The sequence below is a fragment of the Calliphora vicina genome, chromosome 2 (genome assembly GCF_958450345.1).
Source record: "Calliphora vicina chromosome 2, idCalVici1.1, whole genome shotgun sequence".
In the NCBI taxonomy this organism is placed as follows: Eukaryota; Metazoa; Arthropoda; class Insecta; order Diptera; family Calliphoridae; genus Calliphora; species Calliphora vicina.
In genome coordinates, this window is record NC_088781.1 from 99,215,264 (window position 1) to 99,236,291 (window position 21,028).

The 21,028-nt window shown below is 29.0% G+C and overlaps 2 protein-coding genes across 3 annotated transcripts in view; one reads left to right on the top strand and one right to left on the bottom strand.

The window, feature by feature from the left end:
* Positions 1-14,972, top strand: part of crc (bZIP transcription factor crc) — a 42,414-nt gene extending 27,442 nt beyond the window's left edge. Inside the window, exons 4-5 of the mRNA XM_065501715.1 lie at positions 13,356-13,606; positions 13,668-14,972. Coding sequence (XP_065357787.1) covers positions 13,356-13,606; positions 13,668-14,288 — 872 coding nt within the window. The 3' untranslated portion in view covers positions 14,289-14,972. The remainder of the gene's footprint in view (positions 1-13,355; positions 13,607-13,667) is intronic.
* Positions 14,973-17,784: 2,812 nt separating this feature from the next.
* The window catches only part of LOC135949986 (uncharacterized), a 260,167-nt gene continuing 256,923 nt past the window's right edge, over positions 17,785-21,028 (bottom strand). For both annotated transcript variants that reach the window (XM_065499468.1, XM_065499469.1), the window contains one exon: positions 17,785-18,607. In XM_065499468.1, coding sequence (XP_065355540.1) covers positions 17,918-18,607 — 690 coding nt within the window. In that variant the 3' untranslated portion in view covers positions 17,785-17,917. The remainder of the gene's footprint in view (positions 18,608-21,028) is intronic.

Below are 21,028 nucleotides of genomic sequence, written 5' to 3' on the forward strand. Positions count from 1 at the left end.
TGCGCGAAATTAAGCAATAATAATTTAATAAAAAAAAAATTCTGTGATTATACATTATTACAATTGTTTTTGTTTTTAAATACTTTAGATTTTAAGTTTGTTGAAAATTTTCAAATAATTTGTAAATATAAAATAAATTTTTATTTCTTTTTCTCATAAATTTGCAATTGTTTTTAATTTTTAAGCATTTCTATCTATCCTCTTATTTCATATTTTTTTATTTTGTTTTAATTTTAACCCAAATATTTTCGTTTGTAACGCATCGAATCGCATCGCATCGTCTCGTCTCGTTTATTTTTAATTTTATTTTGAATATTTAAATTTGATATTGCCCTCGTCATCATCATCATCATATCGTGTGCCGCTGCTGCAAATATGAACATGTTTATGACACCTTATGCGTATGGTTAGTATTTAAACCAAAATGTATGCCATGACAATTTCTCTCCTTTGTCCAGTTTATTACCTTTTATTACAGATTTTTTTTTTTATTTTTATAAATTGTAAAATTTACATAAAATATATGCAAATTGTTTCTTTGTGCGACAAAAAGTATTTGCATATTTTTGTACTAAACTGAAATGCAGCTGTTAATTTCTATAGATTTGCAGTTGTTGTTTAATTATTAAATTTAATCTGGTTTTGTTTTATTTAAAACAATTAAAAATAAAACAAATCTTTGTTTTTTTATATCTCTGACATTGTCTTTATAGGTATTTTAATCAGTCTTCTTTTATGAGTTTAGACAAACAAGTATTTTTTATAGTGCATTTTCTATTTATTTATTTATTTAATTGTTTTTGTTGCCGTCCAGGATCTTGCATTTTGAACTTTGATAATTTTCTTTTAGGATTTTAAACCCTAAACATTTTTGTTGCCATGTGTTTGATTAGATTAAATTACTCATTTTAGTAATAACTTCTAGACAGATTTATAGCAGCTTAATCAGAATAAACTCAACAATTCTTTAATAATTGTTTTTTTAATTCTGTATAGTTCTAAAACATAGGTGTAAATATGACCTATGAGAGCCAAATCAAAGCATGTGACTGTGCATTGTCCTGATTGAGGGGTGGATTTATTATTTATTATTGGAAAATATGCTTAAAAAAATCGAAATATGACCCAAAAATATATGCATTTATAAGTCTGTAAAGCAAAATATAAGAATTATTTATAGATCGCTCAATGTCCAAAAATTATACAACAGAGTTCCCAACTATTAGTCTTTCGCATATTGAACTGATATTTTCTAACAAATAAATAGTTAAAAACAGTTTTAAAATTATAATTGTTCTTCTGAGACAACGATTAATTCCAATATATTGGGATTAATGTTCGTTTAACGCCATAATCTTTAGAGCCTCCATCATGTGTCTTAAATTTTAAAATCATTAACATATTGATCGAGCTGTCAAATAGAATCCAACCATGATTTTCATTTCGTAATAAATTGCTGTGAAGTTACAAAATCTTTAAGTAACAAACTCTCTTATAAATCGAAATTACAACGAAAAGATATAAGATTGAAACAAAATATTTTGAATGATAATTTTCAATTTCTGATATAGAAATTACTTAATGCCAGTTTCACCATGTCGACAATATTTGTTTGAAAAATACACAGTTTTTAATATTCAGATCATTCATACGTATATTTTTATTTGCTTTTCTATAACAAACTCGTTAAAAAAAGTGTTGTCGGGAAAATCGACGACAATAAATATTTCGTTTATTAAAAATTGTGTTAATATGCTTAATATGCATAACAAAAATGGATAATATGCTCTAAAAATTCAAAATATGCTGTAAAAACTAATAAATACAAAAATATGATCTTAAGGACAAAACATGCAAGCAAAAATATGCACAACATACATATCAAATTAAAAGCGAATCTCTATGAAATTTGAATTTTCAAAATTGTTTAATGTTAATCCATTTTTACACTATATAAGTTTAAAATCATATTCAATTCGGTGTAATGCCAATTATATGTCTTTTTTTGAGACTCAGATTACTTTAAACCCATTTTTTTAAAATTCAACTCCAATGTGAACATAGATAGTGTAAATATAGATACAATTTGATTAATATTTAAGGGAAATGAGGATAGGTACGTTCTACCCAGCAAAAACTCTAATTACCTAGTAAACCAACAAGTAATATTGGATCTAAGTGATAACTATTTATTATTTGACTGAAACACTAGTTATTTTTTTATTGCGATTTGACAAAATTCATGCGTCTCGCTTACAAATGTACTCACATACACCCCAAGGTTACTGCTACACGTTCAATATATATTGTGATATTTGGATCGCGATCCATTGCAATGGATCACGCAAAATTAGGTTATTCTGCGATTTGGATCGCGAGTCATCAATACTGCATGCTACACGTTCAATAAATATCGCGAGACTGGATCGCAGTCAATATATATTGAACGTGTAGCAGTGCCCCAAGAATATATAGCTAACAATTGTCTTGTGTGGGAATCGAACTGGCATGCTCGATTGTTTTCTTGTGTTTGAAAGTCTAGCTGCTTACTCACTGCATCATGTACGAATAATTTTATCGTAAGTTAACAATGGCTTTAACATAAATATATAATATGAACAAACAAATTAATGGCTAATAGCCCTGACAGACATGTTGTTTCTATACCACGATATGTATACTACGTACATATTCATAGTATATGAACCAGCTTTAAAACATAGTGTTTGATGGTTTAATTATAGTCTAGGTTGACACATATGTAGTATACTACGCTAGTATAGTATACAAATCCTATATCTGTCAGGGCTATAAGACTGGTGTTGAACCACTAACGTCTCGTTTTTCAGTCAAACACACTAGATAGCTGTGCTAAATGCAAAAGTTCATTACCAACCCGTATAAAAATAAGTACCTACTCTACTAAATAAAAAAATAAATGTGCTGGGTAACGACCACTCATTACAAAATAATGTATGTGGAACTAGTTGCCATTACCAAAATTCACAAAATTTTTGCTGGGTACCATTGAGATTGTATTGATTTCAAAACATAAGTTCTACACCGAATGATTAGAAAACAACATTAGCAAAACAATATGTATCTCAAAATCTTTTCCTTACACTATCAATTTCCTATTTCCTTTTGAATTGCCAATCATACAATTTCTAGAAAGTACTAACGAGATAATGCACTGCAATTCTTTATATATAGTAAAATTTAATTCAGTTATCAGCAGCTAAAATTACTTTGTTTGTTAAGTCAATAATTTAATTTATTATATTTGTTGCCGACCTCGTTCTAATTTTTACCTTGACTACTATTATACATTAAGTTGTTGTGGCTGCTGCATTTATTTAAATGTACTCAAAACATATTTTATATATACATTTTAATATATATTTCTATTTAAATATTACTTGTTACATATCAATTCTCAATTTAACAAATACCCTACCAAGTGCATGCTTATTTTGTTTTGTTTTTTAATTTAGATTGCATTAAATATGGTGTGAAAAGACAATACATATAAACAAAATTAATAATAAATTTTATTAACAACAATAACAACTTGAAATTAAATATGATTGAATATGCAAAAACCAACAACAATAATAAAAAGACGAACAAAAAAAAAACATTTTTATATGAACAAATATGCTTAACAATATTGAAAACTGTAGTCAGGGTTAGAGTAAAAAGTGTGATTTTGTCACTCTTTTGCATAGTTTTTTCTTAAATTCACAACTATGAGTTTTGATATTTTCTTGTAAACAAAACCTTTGATTTTAAAAGATCTTTTATTAAAATGTGATGCAAACTGTATTTATAAAAACTGTATTGCACCGACCTTGCAATATTGGAAATTCTAACCATTTACCTAAATAATTCATGCTATGTTGTGAAGACTTAAACGAGGTATTATTCATTGCTATTCTAACTCAAACACATTGTCATGTAATGTCATTGCAACGATACCAATTTTTTGTTCTGTCATGAAAAACAAATGTTATAGATGCAAATGCTGCAATATCCCCTTTTTTAGTTCTGTAATAGATAACAGAAACCTATATCTCAACAGATTTTCATATTTATTATATTATATGGGCAATTCCATATCATCGTACGTGACGTTTGTACGCCTATAGAGTGGAATAGATTTTGAAAAAATAAGAGTAGCTGAAAAATAATTTTGTCTTTATGTTCCATTCAGAGGGCACTATATTTGAAATTAATAAAAAGTTCTTTCGAAACATTGTTGTCCAAAATATCGAGCGAAATAAGAGTATATCGTACGTGACCTAAAACGGAAGACATTTTGAAGTACATGTAGAAATATGCGAATATTTTCGAATCGTGAGCGGCGTTATGTTTTCTTTTAATTTCTTACACTAAACGAAATATTTTTCCTTTAGAATCCGTCATATTTAAATAAAAACTATCTTTGGATAATTTTATAATAATTAAAATTTAATATCGTATGTGACATACCGTACTTGACAGATTTTTCTCTTATAATAAAACAATAAATATACTAAAAAAATTAATAGAAAATATACATTCGGCTTTAATAAACAATTTTATAATAGCAAATAAACAATCAGAGTCAAATTCATTTCATACTATATGCTAATTGGGAGCTTAATTAAATTAAAAAATTAAATATAGTCCGTTTAAACTATTATTTTTGCCAATAAAATGTTGTAATAAGCTCTAAATACTTACACATACAGGCCAGTTCTGTAATCCACGTGATTTCAAACCACATGCCGTTTTAAAATCACACGTGTGATTTGTGCCTGTTCTGTAAATCACACCGTTATTGTATTTTTCGATGTAATTTTAAATTTTCGAAAGCATAAGAAAACAGCTGATTCGTTTATTTTAAATGTTTTGTTTTGCAAATAATTTTGTAGAAATATTAAAGTGAAAATAAAAAATGCCTGGAGCTTCTGTTTCTTGCTTCAACTTTGTTGCAGTTTTTTTCCAATAAGCGCAAAATACTTAACACATATTGATAAATTATTTGCATTAAATTTTAAGTGTTTTTTTTTAATAAAACAAGTAATTCTATAAGAAAATTAATAAAGGATATATTTTTTAATTTATTTAAGTAATTTATTTTAATATTTTCCATGTAATAGCCGCAGAAATAACCAAGTGATTTGAAAACATTAGTAACTCTGCTGAACGTTTTAAAATCACAAAATTATGTACACAGAACACCTTTTACATATGTGATTTCAAACCACTTTTATAAAATGTGATATGCAGAACATACCTGATAGTAATGTAATATTTTAGTGTTTTCTCCTATTCAAATCATCTTGAAAAATGTTTCAAAGGTTTTTGGGTTTTCGTGGTAGTCATTCTCGTGGAATTGCCCATATGATTTGTAACTCAGTATTTTAGAATGAATTGAAGATATGAAGTTTGAACCACTTAAAAATAAATACATAGCCAAAGTAGTTTTCCAAAAGTCAAAATTCGAAAGCAAAAAGTATGAATTTTTTTTTAAATATTGTAATATTATTGATAGATCTAACCATATCATAATGAGAGCAAAACTAAAACTACTATTGGACATTGCTACTATTGTCTTTGCTTTAATCGTTAGTTTTAGACTAACCACAAGTATTCATTAAATGTAATTAGATGGCATTTTTAGAAAAAAATGGACATTGCTGCCTTTGCTTCTATAACCCTCAAATACAGTTTTTTCTTGTTTTCATGTTTAGTAGCACGTCTTGAATTATTATAGTTCACACGTGTCGCACCTTCAATTATTACCTCAATAATTGATTTACTTCTTATGTAATTTTGGTAATAAACAACGAATAAATTGTACACAGTGGAAATTAACAAATTATTGTTGTTTTCAGAATTAACAATGCTCAACATTTTGCTTTTATTAAAGCAATGTCAATTTTTTCGAAGAAAAATAATTGAAAATTTTGCACTAAGTAGCACTAATCAAATTAAAAATGCACTTCTAAGCGAATCACAATTTCTCCACTTCAAAAATAGAAGTTATTCTTTAAAAAAAATCAAGTATATCTTGACAAAATATTTTACAACGACTTCAAATATATGAACGAAAAAAGATTAACATTTATCTTGGGACATTCATGTTTATGATATTAATAATTCGTTTAAGAGCATAAACTTTAAATTTGATTCATTCTTAATAACCAAATTTTTCAGCTGTGGCTTGAGTTGAGTGAACAAATTCGGTTATTTCAATAGTAATACTTCTTTGACAATTGACTATCTGTTGTTAGAACCGAAATAATATATGGATATAATAGAATAATTCAATTAGCAACAAATTTGGCCATCGAAACGTATCTGAATATAGTAACTTTTAGAAGAAAACGAATGAAGAAATGCCCGACAAACATTTCCCGAAATTTTTCCGCGTAGGAACCCTAGTCATAGCTCATATATAAGGCCCACTTCCGAATATCAGTCACGACTATAAATTATTGATATTTTAAAAGAAAAATCATTTTGCTCATTTACTTAGTGTAGGGTATTATTATTATTACTTGCATACTTGTTTATAATATAGAAACAATTTTAATTTCTCGTCCTTTATAGAAAGAATACTTCTTGAATATATAATATTATTTCTTTTTTGTTTCCATTTTCACTTTCTGCCAACCCACTGTTGTTGTTTGGTTTTTATTAAACTTGCATTGTTATTGTTTTTGATATCATAGTGTAGTTGTTATTGTTTCTATTACTATTGTTGGCATTGTAATTATTACAATAACTATTTTTCACACTAATACAAAATAAAATATTATGCAAATATTTATTGTCTATTCTGTGCATTTATTTCATTTATTTAAATTTATTTTGATTCTCTCTTATTTTCGCTTTTACTCTAATAGTTAATTTTGTTGTTGCTGTCATTACTGTCTTACATTTACACGTTCAATGAATATTGTTAATATTGTTGCTATTTCAACAACTTGATGTAAACAAGATTGATAATATGCATGCAAGCACACACTTTATTGTTACTGTTGTTACTGCTGCAATAACAGCAACAGCTTCTTACTGCTGCCGCACTGTTAGTGAAAATGTATGAATATGGAAAATAAATAGGTTTTCAATTTCAAAAACTATAAATTGAAATCTAGTCTTATGTTGCTACATATAACAAATGAGTATTTACTCTACATAGTAATGTGAATGTAGAGAATTGATCTCGATGTGTTAGAGTTGTTGCAGCTTTTAGCCAATGTTGTTGAACTGGTATGTAAATGACCAGAATGTTGTTTAATGTGTGGTGGACCCACCCTAATCAGAATGTTGCTCTCATGTCATTTTAATTTGTTAAGCAACTAAATAAATTATTATTATTAATCTTTTTTTATTTAAAATAATTTGTAAATAGCACCAAGTAACCAGATAGTTTATATTGCTGCTGCAATTGTGCTCTAGAAAAAGCTAAAACACAAAACAGGTGGTACCAGTAAATGGTTAACATGTACCACTAGTAGGTATTCGAACGTTGTACTCTATTTGTATGAGTACCCAGCAGTTCTAGCTAAGTGCTCCGAGCTAGTGATTTTACACATAGTTGGGGTCACCACGAGTTTCAGAATTAGTTATGTGACTAGTTATTTTAACCCTAAATTAATTACAAAGAGTAAACTCCGAATTACAAAATCAAAACTTGACTCTCAGATATATTTTAAAGTGACTACAACACCGATTACTTAGAGACAATAAAGTGACTACTGACTTCATGATAGATTACCTGGGATGTATAAAGTAACCAATTGCATTATATTGTGCACATACAGCTGCGGTCAAAATAATAGCACCAAGATATTCCTATTGTTTTTTTGTAATTGATTTTTGTGTTTTTTTATAAATATTTACTTAATCCACACTTTCAAACAGTCAACTTTTTTTTGAAAATTAGACGTAAATTTAAAAAAATCTACAAAAAAATAGCACCACGTTAGAAATTGTTTAAAATAAATAAAAATTAACAATGACAAATTTGAATTTATTATTAAAAGTAATATACTGCTGTCTTTTGTTTTTGTATTTTTTTTTGCAGCTTTTGGCCATCTAAGGAGTGAGATCGAAAAAATCTTAACATACATACATATTAATTAAAAAGAAACCACTCTAAACATACAGTTTTGATTTTTTTTTATTATCAAAACTTACCAAAAATATTAGTTTTATAGTTCTAATGAATTTATGAAAATTTTCCGGAAATCCTTCCAAAAATGTTTTTAAAGAGCTTTCTGTCACTTTGTTCGAGCAGGTAGTCAATCTCCGTTTAAAATTTACCACCTTTTTGGACCCTTTTTTTGTGCTCTTCAATTCAAGAGGCCACGATCTCTCTATTGGCATAAGCTCGAGACAGTTTGGCGGATTTGCCTCTCTTGGTACAAATACCACATTATTGTTCTTGTACCACTCAGGATGCCAAATCAGGCCAAAAATAAGTGGACACATTAAGAAGACATGAATGGAAGCATTCTCTTTTGTAAACATGCCTTGATGTAAATTTCGGTATTTATTGTAACAATTTGCCGCAACATCTTATTGCTTGTGATACCAAAAAATTTTCTGCTTTTGGGTCCTAAACATTTCTACAACATTCCATCAAGCAATGGCAACATACAAATATTGATCCGGAAGCTGTGAAATTTTTTTCAGAATTTGACTTTAATGCGTGGCCTATAAATTTTTAGCAGAGTTCCTGTCAGAAACTAAACGTCCGTTTAGCTTATGTTCAACAAATTAAATTGACATTAAACATAATAACTGATAAACTTTTTCTTCGGTTTTTCGTTAAGGTTCTGTAGTGCTATTATTTTGACCGGTAGTGTGCATATCAAATGACTCAAAATATATTAATTGGTGTCAGCCATGTAATAATACATTAAGGTACAATTACTGTCCAAAAGGCATGAGTTCATTTGTAGTCAATGCAGAACTGCCGGGTATTTATTTGTTTTTATTTCAAATAACTTTATTTAAATATACAGTTGTTTTGATTAAGCAGTTTACGTGAAGGTCACGTTGTTTGGCCATACTACGAATTATGGTAATTGTGAGTTTCCAAGATATTATTTAGCCAGCTGGAAAACTAGACTATAAATAGTCAAGAGTACACGCAGAGAAAAAATATAGTTGGGCGGTTACTGTAACCATTTCAATATTGTTACAAGTTTTTTAACTATATTATAGTCACAGTAACCATTTACATGATTGTGGTAACCATAATATGGTTAACTTACGATTCACATGATTGTCTCAACCATATATATGGTTACAGTAAACATATATATGTTTGTGACAACCATTTATATGATGAAGGACTTATCATATTATGGTGCTCTCGGCTTAAGGCTTATCATAATCTGAGAACAACATATTATGATAAAATTATTCATCATAAATATGGTTGCCACAAACATATATATGTTTACTGTAACCATATATATGGTTGAGACAATCATGTGAATCGTAAGTTAACCATATTATGGTTACCACAATCATGTAAATGGTTACTGTGACTATAATATAGTTAAAAAACTTGTAACAATATTGAAATGGTTACAGTAACCATGCCCAATTATATTTTTTCTCTGCGTGTATTTACATGTATGTAGGTGGTCAAAGATTGCTACAGAAAATATTTGCAAATCGAAAGGAGCTTTAGAGAAAGGAATATTATTAAAAAATCCCATTCTTATATTTTGTGCTACGAAAAAGATTTAATAAATTAACATGATAACGATAACAATTTCTCAGAAATGTTTGCTGTATTTATTGGGATTTACATTTTGTATTTTTTTATATAATTATACTATATTTCGATTAACTTTTTAATTAAACTCATGACAGAGAAGTTCATATAGAAGAGTCTTGCATATACGTAGTAAGGGATTTTCCAAAAGGGCTTTTAGTTTGTAACGAATAGAGGAGAAAACAAAAATGCTAAAATTTTATATTTTTTGCGCATGTTTGTTTAGAGATGTGACAACACTGGTATAATTACTTTACATCTGACATCAGCATTGTAAACTTGCTGGTGCACTTGCTCCGAGTGTTTTTGTTGTTCCACGTGTGCTATATTTGCATTTTTTAAACAGGCTAGAAATATTAATTTTTTACAAAAGTGGAATTAAATCGTAAACAAATTAGCTAGTGTTTTTAAAGATTTTCAAAACGAGAGAAATCCTTCATAAGTATTTTGCTTGTGGGCCTCTACTCTGCAATTTCCACAACATAGGAAGGTCAATTCAGGAGGTTACAAAATACCACCATTTGTTTACCAAAAGTCTTTAGTAGAATGAAGAAACCTTTAAGGACAAATAATAAAATAATTATCGATCAACTCAACAGTTTTCACGCAGTTTTCTTTTGGAATAACAATCGATTGTTCGATCTTATTCAGCAAAATATCGATTGTACGAATATCTATTTATAGAAGCCTAAGCATACCCCTTTTTCAGCGCAAAATTTGTTTGGCGTGTTTACTTTTAGAAGTGTTTTTGTAAGATCAAATATTAAATAAAATAAAACAAAATTTTTTGTTTTGAATCATTCATAGTAAACAATGTTTTTGAAATTAAAAAAATGAATTCAAATATATTTTATTTAGTGGTTAAGTCTTTTTCGTCAAATATTTGCCATTTGTGACCCTACCTTTAGTGTGTTAATGTAAAAATTCCTGTTGTTTATAAATGTTTTGAAATTATAAACACTGTTAAATATTATTCAATATTGCATCATTTTTTCAAAAAAAAAAAAAAATAATCGAAACAGAAGTCGCGTGTTTTTATTATATTCTAGATTTAATAAAAATGGAAAATCTGTACTATATACTATAATCTAATTTTTCCTTATTTTTATTTAGTATTTATTATCCCACGTCTTAAATAGCCATCAATTTGTTAACATGAATTTGTCTTGTTTGGACCACTTTTGTTGTAGTTATGTATGTTCTTGTTCGAACAACGTTGTCAGAACGTTGTTCGAACATGAACAATAGGAGTTACAAAAAAATACCATAATTTTAAAAAATTACAAAGAAATTTTAGAACATGAACATAAACACATTTTCCCCATACAGAAGAACATGAAAAAATATTTGTGTCCGTAATTCTGCGTACGATTTTCTAAGGTAACACTGTGCATGAAATTGACACTTTTTTCTGTCAAAAGGCACCCAGCGGCTTAAACTAATTCCGGTACGCTAAATTCGGTGGTACTAACCCTTTTTTAGGTTAGCTGGTATTTTTGAGATATACCGTTATTTCGGTATATTCGCGTAACTCAAAAACGGTTTAGTTTATTGAATAAACTGAAAAAACCGAAAGTTCTGAACTCTTGCTTTGGTCCATTTTTTTTTACCTTTTTTCTTATGACCTGCTCAAGATTTCTGACATAACTTTGTCATCAAATCTGTTTTGTCTGGGCGACTCTTGAAGTATATTTTTGTTTTAGTTTTATTGTGGCCCATTGCGTTTTGATAGGATGATACTGACAGTCTTTTTAAACATGTTCATAAAGTGTGGACTTTGAACCTTTGCTTATGATTTGTGGAATAAATACCTTAATTAGAAAAATATTTTCCATCGATTATTATATTTTGTGTTAAAAATCCTACATTATCTCACAATTTATATGAATATAATTTTTAATATTTTTATATATGAATGTAAACTTTAAAAACTCCATTTTGTGCTAAATTATGAATGCACAAACGAATGCATGCCTTAACTAAAATAAATGCGTAGATTATGAAATAACAAATAAATAAAATAAATCATTTTAATTTATGTACGTCCTTGTACAATTTAGATTTAAATTAACAATTGCAACTTTTGCAATTCTAACAAGTTTCCTCTCTCTTTTTTAAAAAAAATTTCTTGTATGAGTGTTTGTGTAATACACAATCTTTCACACACATAAACAAATTAATAAAAGTTTGACGCAATTAACAATTAAGTTTCTATGAAAATTTATAAATTTCTTATATTTATTGTTGTGCTTTTCTGTGTTATCATCTTCTCGCCACACTTAAGTCTTGTACTGACCGCCTTCAGTCTTTCCCTCCTCCCTTTTCAAAAATAATTTTCATTTTGTGCCAATACGCACTTTGGAATTGTAACTGGGTCACTGCATTTGTGGTGATTGATAGTATTTAGATAACCTTTTGTTCTCGTTTCTCATTGTAGACTTTTTAGATTTCTGTTTCAGTTTTTTTTTTTAATTGAAATATTTATTTTTTAGAATATAATTTATGTTTTTTAAAAACGCACATTTGTTTGTGTTTTATTTTGAATTTTATTGTTATTTATGTTTTGATTTGCATTCAGTTAGTTGTTTTCTTTATTTATGACCTACTCTAATGAAGAAAAAGATGGTATCATAAGTTGAAGCTGATGTTTGTAACGCCCAAAAATAGTGGTCCAGCTTTAATAGCAATTGATTCATGATATTTTTTTGATTAGATTTAAATGGTTATAGTAAGGTTTTGTTTCAGCTGTTATGAGCATTGAGATACTTGCTTGTGTGTTTAGTTTCCTGGACAGTTAATTGTCAATGATAATACCCAGGTATTTTACGCTGTACATCCTCAAAAAATATACAAGTCCACTGTCAATGCTCCGTCGATTTCCGTCTCTAATGTTGAAGTGAATCCCTGAAACTAGCAGCACATTGCCAGAGGCTTCGAAACTTTTTATTTGGTAAATAATTCTGAATCTCGTTACACAGTCAGTGCTGAGATGTTTTTGAATAGTGGGCGGCGTCTCCTACAAAATTTTAAAAAAAAATCACCAAAATTTATTTCATATCCGAATGTCAAGAAATTTTATATTTAGATAGTCCTGAGGTATTTAATAATACCATAATGCTTATTTGGTATATACGAGTAAAACTAAAAAAAACTATGAGGACGAGTCTATAATTGACCGTAGGTGCCAAATAATACCCACTTCGGAAAATCACTTTAATACATATAGGTTATATATGTTCGGGCATGTCCGACAACAATCTCTAACTAACTTGTATTACAAGTGTGTATTTGTAATTGAATAAATTTATTTATATTTTCCCATTATATATTGATTAACATTCTAATCTAGTAGAATTTCTAAGGACAGCGAGGTTGTTTACACATTATTCTAAAATTAATTTAAATAAAGCAAATACTTGTAATCAGCAATTAGGAGTTTAAAGGAATTAATTCATTAACTATTTCTCTAGAATTTTTACACCAAAAAAGTTTTTTCAATTTGTTAAAATAATTAAAGAATATTTTAAAATATTTAAAATAATAAATGTTCTTCCATAATTCCTTTCAGAAAATTTTTATTCACCCTCACCACTTTTGGACAATTCACTTGATAGTGTGGTCACCAATCCAACACAGGTGATAAAAGTACAATCACCCATCGATATCAATCATTTTGGTTTTGCAAATCATGGAGCATCAATTTTGACAGCATTGACACCACCCAGCTCCCCACCACAAATTGTTGCTTCACCAGTACCACAGGCATTGGAATTACCAACAACCAACACAGCAGCTGCAATCACTACTTTGCCAATAGATGTATGTAGACATTTCCACCCAATTAAACGTAAAAATTAAAACAATATTCTAACTTTTTCAGATCAATGATGTTTTACAAAATCCCACAGCATCAGAAACCACTTCACCAGTTCCAGTTCAAAACCAATTTGTCTGCAGCAATTGGAATAACCCCCATAGTACAACTGACACAGCATCATCGAGTGTTGCTTCGTCGCCAGCCTCGAATGGCTCTTCGAATTATGACATTGTGTTCAACACACAAATAATCGATGACATACTCAAGACCGCAGCCAATGAGTTCTTCGAGGAGAGCGAATCACAATCGTCGATTTCGGCTCCTTCAACGGTAGACTACACCAGCACCGATGATGAATGGATGCCCTCGTCCGGCAGTTGCTCCCCTTTACAAGTAGCCTCGAGCGAAGGGTTGAGTGAATCTTCCGGCAGTTCTGCTACAAAGAAGCGTACCCGCCCCTATGGACGTGGTGTTGAAGATCGCAAAAAACGCAAGAAGGAACAGAATAAAAATGCTGCCACTCGTTATCGCCAGAAAAAGAAGCTCGAAATGGAAATCATTCAAATCGAGGAGCAAGAACTTAATCAACGTCATGAGGTCTTGAAACGTCAGTTGGCCGAACACAAACGTGAAGCAAAATACTTGAGACGCCTCATACGCGAGTTCTATGCCAAGAAACACTAAAATTGTCATTGCAAAAAAAAAAAATCCAAAATCCCCACTGTCTCTAAAAACGGAAACTCTGTCACCATTTATGTGTTTAATTTTCTTCTTTTAAATTATCTTTAATCCCTTAACAGTTTTTTTAAGAACTATCTCTTTCGTTTTATAACGATTTGTTTTTAATTAATAATTGTACTTTTTTTATAATCATATTATGTTTTATTACAAGTCTTTTATATTGTATTTACATGTAGTAAGTTAACAATAATTGTGTGTATATTTGTTTGCAAAATTATTATGTCGTCATCTATGTCCCCTGTAATGCTTAAAGTTATTTTTATTCTTTTAAAAATTTCCACCATAAAATAATGTTTTAAAACAGATTTTATTGTAAAATCTAGTGCATTATTATAGAAGTATGTATTTGTTTATTTGTTAAATATTGGCACTCATGACATGATCTTATTTAACAAACGGTCATCGAATCTATTTTGTCAGTTTAACAAAGAAAACTAAAAACTAATATCATCATTATCAAGTAGATTTCAAAAACAATAAAAAACCCTTTGTTCTAAATCTATATTTAATGCTTCGTTCATGTGCACTAGAAAATAAATACTTTAAAGAAATACATACATAAAAATAAATGAATATATTTTAATTTCAAATTTTACACAATAAAGGGTTTAACAAATAAAAAAAAAATTAATTTGTTTTTAATTTATATCTTGAAGATTCTGTTATACAGACCATATGTGAGTTTGCATGTTAGTTTTTACTATTTTCACTAGCTTTAATATTAATAGCAGCCAAACACTGATCATTTTCATTCTTAAACATTGTAACTCAACTTAATTGGTTTTTATTGTCGTTTGAATCTTTTATTTCAATGTTGTGAATATTTCATGTAAAACTTTTTGAATGCTGTACAAATTTAAATTCATATTACAAAATTTTTTTTAATTTCTAATAGAAATTTTTATAGATATTAGCACTGTTCAATAACTGAAAGTTGTTACTAGTTAGTAACAATTGTTACTGGAAAAGCGTTCATTAACTCAAAAATTGCAAGTGGAGAAAAAATCAAGAGCGTATAAATTTTAGAGAGTGTTCTCTCGTTGCAAACTAGTTATATTTTGAACTCGTAATAGTTAGCAGCTAATCACCAATATCATGAAATTTATGTTCCCATGAAATATCCATTTCCCTCGAAGGGAAAATTGCTATCGTGATATTCCCCTGAACTTTTCATTCACAATAGTTGATTTTGTTCGTAACAGCTGTTTATTGTTTATAAAATTCCATCTAAAAATTTCACAACATGGGGAATTTTTTCACGTGAACAAAGTTTCTTCGAAATCTCGGTTTTTTGCGAACCGGTTAATTTAAAATGTTGATTTTCGGTTAACAGGTTTATCCGGTTTTTATCACTCGGTTAACCGGTTTTTAAAATTTGGGACTAAAATTAATAAATCTCATGTTTTTGTGCTTTTTTAATATTCATTGTATACACATTATTGGTCTGATTTGAAACCTAAACTGCTGATTTACAATACAAACCTCTTTAGATTAATATTTTTAAGAATTACAATGATTCTAAATAGTAGAGGACGATGCGTTTACTTAAAAACTATTTCAGAATAAATTGAACATAGTGGAGCTATTAAAAATTAAAATTAAATTTCGCATAATTCTATAAGTTTAGGCTAAATCTTACTAATGATTCATTAAAAACTTAGTGATGATTTTAGCAAATGTTGAATTGAATTCGATGTACATTACTTCTTTCAATAAATTTGACTTCATTAGTGTGTTTTGATCTTAAAATTTAAATTTATTAATCATTTCGTTAGCTTTTCAGAAATATTACAGGATAGACATAAAACGTTCTAAAATCCATGATTTGAAATATTTTTGAAATCTGATAATGGAGTTTTATTAATTATTTGTTATGATTTATAATGAAAAATAATTACAGCTACGAAGAAGTGCGTTTGCATCTTATAGGTGCTTTTTTGGGACTTGTAACATTTTCTGTTTCATATCAGAAAGTCGAGGTGATAATAAATTTCAAAATTATCAAATAATTAATTAAAAATTGATTTACATTTTTTGGTTGAAATTTAATGAATAAACCAATAAGTAAAACAAGTAACATATTTATACTCAATTCCATTTGACTGAGATAATAATTTTGAAATGTTTACAAAATAAAATGGACTTAGCACTTTTGTATGTTTATAGTTATATAATATTAACCATTCCTGACTACTAAAAACTTCAAATTTTAAAGCTGTATATACTTTATTGAACATTTTATGTTTTTTACACATATATAACGGTTAACCGGTTTTTTCGATGTCGGTTAACCGAAAAACCGGTTTTTTAAAAAAGGCCAATTTTCGTTAACCGACAAACCGGTTTTTTAAAAAGTCGGTTTTTTATAAACACTAAGTGGTCCAAAGGCACTTTCTAGGTACTGTGAAATAACTACCAAAAGAAATAACTCCCCACGAAAAAATGAAATAACACCCAACAAATTTGTCATACAACTTAGGACTTATTTCATTATGAAACAACTCCTAACGCATAGGGAGTTATTTCATAATTTTTTGTTGGGAGTTATTTCATAATGCAATAACTCCCAATGAAACAACTCCCAATGAAATTTTTGTTGGGTGTTATTTCATTTTATTGTGGGAATTTGGAGTTATTTCACTGTATTGGGAGTTATTTAATTTTTGTTGGGTTCTACTTTGCAAAAGCAGAACCCATAAATATCAAAAACTGTCTTCACTCGGAAATGTTTTTTGTATTTCCTGCCTTCGGCCGCACGCTAAAGTTTTCTCCTCTGGGGTGTATCAAAAACTGGCTTCGCTCGGAAGAGTGTTTGCATTGCCGGCCTTTGGCCGGGCGAAAAGGTTTTCTCCTCTGGGGTGTATAAAAAACCGGCTTCGCTCAGATAAGATTCTTTTTACATCGTCGGCATTTGCTACGATTTCTTAATCTGGTGCGAAATGAAAATCGACTTTCTGAAATATTATAAAACCTTTCTGCAATGAAAGAAATCTTTTCGGAGCGAAGCCAGATTTTGATACACCCCTGAGGAGAAAACCTTAGCGCACGGCCGGCAATGCAAAAAACTTTTCTGAGCGAAGCCAGTTTTTGATACACCCCAGAGGAGAAAACCTTAGCGCCCGGTCGAAAGCCGGCAATGCAAAACAAATTTTCTGATTGAAGCCAGTTTTTGACAGATCCCAGAGGAGTGCGCTACGCCATTGGCAAAAAATTGTTGGTATGCGAAAAATAATTTCACTTTTGAAGTTCCTTTTTTAGATTACATAAATTGCTTCGGATTGGGAATTATTTCATTTCTATTGGGATTTATTTCATTGGGAGTTATTTCGCTTTTTTGGGTGCTAGACGATTGTATTTTTATATGATCGCAGAAAAAAATATCAAAATTTCGTTGCTTATTTAATAGCTCTAATATTTATTATTTATAAACAAGATAACATATTTTTTAACATTTAAAGTTATAAAAATGTATTTATGTTATTATTTCCATTAAACAGTTTATATATTTAGCTTATTACATTTTTTTATTGGAGACAAATCAATACCACTTATTACATAGGAATTAACACAGATCAATCGTGATATACCTTGGAGTTTATGTGACCCAAATATCCAATGGCAAAAATCGTCACCGTGACCTCGGGATTTTTCGCAATAAATTTCTCTATTTCACGTTTACAATTCGAATTCTGTTCGACTTTAAGTTCCTTTAAATGTCCCGATTTTAAGCCACCTAACGATACACATCTTAAATTATAATTTCCAAAAATTGTCAGGGCTCTAAGATTGTCACATTTCTCTAAAATAGGCTGCAGCAAATCATCAGTTAATTGGCAATAACTTAAATCTAAAAATTGTAGTTGAGCTGCTACATTCATGATACATTTTTGATAATTTTCATCGAATTGAACGTAATGTAGAGTCAGAAATTGGAGAGTATCCTGGCTACAGATGGGATCCAGATAATTGAGAGTTAGAGGTGAAGACAAAGAGTAACCAGCACTAATGTAAAGACTTTTTAAATTTCGACCAATAATTTGTAATTGGTGGCTGGTAAATGTTGGTGGATCTCTTAGATTAATGGTTAAATGTTTTACCAAAGCCAGTCTTTCGTAAATAATTTCATCAATTCGTTTGCAAACACAACCCAACAATGAAAATGTTTCATGAATGTTTAAATATTTTAATATTTCCACCAGACAGTCATCATTTAAATCCAAAAAATGTGTTTCGTCATCAGTGGCATTTTCTGCTGGAGTCATCTGTAATTTTGGAAAAATAGAGACGATTACAACGAATGAATGATTAAAAAGACATACGGACATCGCTTTATCTACTTCGCTATCTATAAGACTTCAGAGTATATACATATTTATATTATTTATGGGGTCGCAAATGAAAATTGTGGAAATACACATTAACGATAATGGTATAGGGTTAAAAAACCTTACGTAAAATTAATTTTTTCATAATCTGTATGGATTTTGTAAATTATTAAAAGCAAAACAAATTTGAATGAAGAAACAAAATTTAACTCAATTTGTAGTAGATTTGAATTAACAAAAATTTTATCACTCAAATTTTGAATAACTTCAGTTTAAACAAAAGCTTCTGAATGAAGCTAAAGAATTAGATTTTCGAAATGGATTCATGCCAAAGGCTGACATTTTTTAATTACGGATTATGATTTTAGTGAATTAAGCTCAAATTCAATTAATTAATACGAAGCTCTGATATATAATGATTATAACACTTTTTATATGAAATTTGGCTATAATATTAGTAATTTACAGTACCATTATATATTTTGGGAATCGCCGGGTACCCGGGAATGTAAAAAAAATTTCCCGATTCCCGGGAATCAAAAAAGTCTGGGAAATTAAAAACCCTACACTGAAGTTATAAATTCCAATAGATTAGTGGTAGTTGAACTTCCTTTTCCAAATTCGTGCTAAAATGGAGATAGAAATGATGCAAGTTGATGTGATAGGATTTCAGTTACAATTTTTTCAAAAAGTTAAATATCTCAATAATTAGAAATATTGGAACTGCTTCTGTATTTCAAAAAAGTTATAATACATTATTTTTTCAAAAATCAGGAAAATAAACATTAGTTAACGGATATAAAGAATTCAGAAATTGGATATGGATAATAGGTTAATAGATTTAGGCCCTTAATTGAATACGAATAGGAAAATACGTGAGTTCCTCTAAATCTGGAAGGAACAATACGCTACCATTTATTTTGGAATTTCAAGTGGGCGTGGTAGCTCTCTTACAAAGTAAATGGTTATTTCTAAATATTTTGAGAACTATAGGCATAGGGTACAACTAGAGGCGCAGCTGAGAGTAACAATAATTACTCTCTTCACACGTACTTGTGATATGTGAATTCAACATACTTGTGAGAGAAATTAACACATCAAAATACTTGAAATTTTACCTTTGATTTTCCGACTAAATACAGACCGAACCACTTTATTACACTATTTTATGATTTTTTTTTAACAATTTACAGCACATTTTTATTTCCGAAACACGTTATTTTGCTCAAATGAAAAAAATAAATTTTTGACACTTAATTTTATTTGTGGTGGAATTTAAATTATAGAACAGAGTTTCAATTTTTGGCATTGAAAATAGAAGAAAATTTAAATGAATTCAAATTTAAACATTTTTATACAACTATGTGTGTCTGGTGAAAATTTAAAAGGCACCAATACAATATCAAAACTATGTACTAATACATTCTCACGACTTAGGTTTTTGACAACAGACTTAGGTTTTCTCCCTCTCAGTAACGCTTCTATGGATATATTATTCTATGACTATAGGTCTGTTCATTTACTTTCCCAGTAAATACTTGCAACGAGAGAATAAAATCAAAATATATATAAAATTACTCTCTTAAATTCTCAAAAATAGCAAAAAGTAAATGAACGCTTTTCCAGTAACAATTGTTTTATATACAAAATTTTCTTATTTTATTCCTTTTAAAATGTATAAATGCTCACATTTTCTTAAATTTTATTGAAAATTCTTTTTTTTTGACATTATTTCACCACAAAAATAAAATTGTAAATAAATAAACAATAACACAAAACATATGAAATGTTAGCTACTAACTATTACGAGTTCAAAATAGAACTTGTAATAGTTTGCAACGAGAGAACACTCTCTAAAATTTATACGCTCTTGATTTTTTCTCTACTTGCAAGTTTTTTGAGTTAATGAGCGCTTTTCCAGTAACAATTGTTACTAACTAGTAACAACTTTCAGTTATTGAACAGAGCTTATAATCGTGGAAGTCTTCAAATTTTGCCTTAAAAAGCACCCTTTTCACAAATTCTCCATTGCATGTAAATTTCGATCTGTAAGGCAGCTAGTCCAACAGAGGAATGAATGTTATGTTCAGTGAATCACGATTTGGATTATTTTGGTACGTGAAATTAAATTTTTATCAATAAATCAGATAAGAGTATATTAGGGTGTTTCATTTTGTAAGAGAAAAAATAAAATGTAAAATTTTTGCAGACTTTGCTTACGCCCTGAGTCTCTGTGATGCAAAAGATATTTATACAAAATTTCATGAAGATTGAATAATATTTAGAGGTTGCACAATTTGGTCATTTTTTGTGAAAGTAGACAAAATACGATTTTTCAATGTAAATTACTTTTATTAG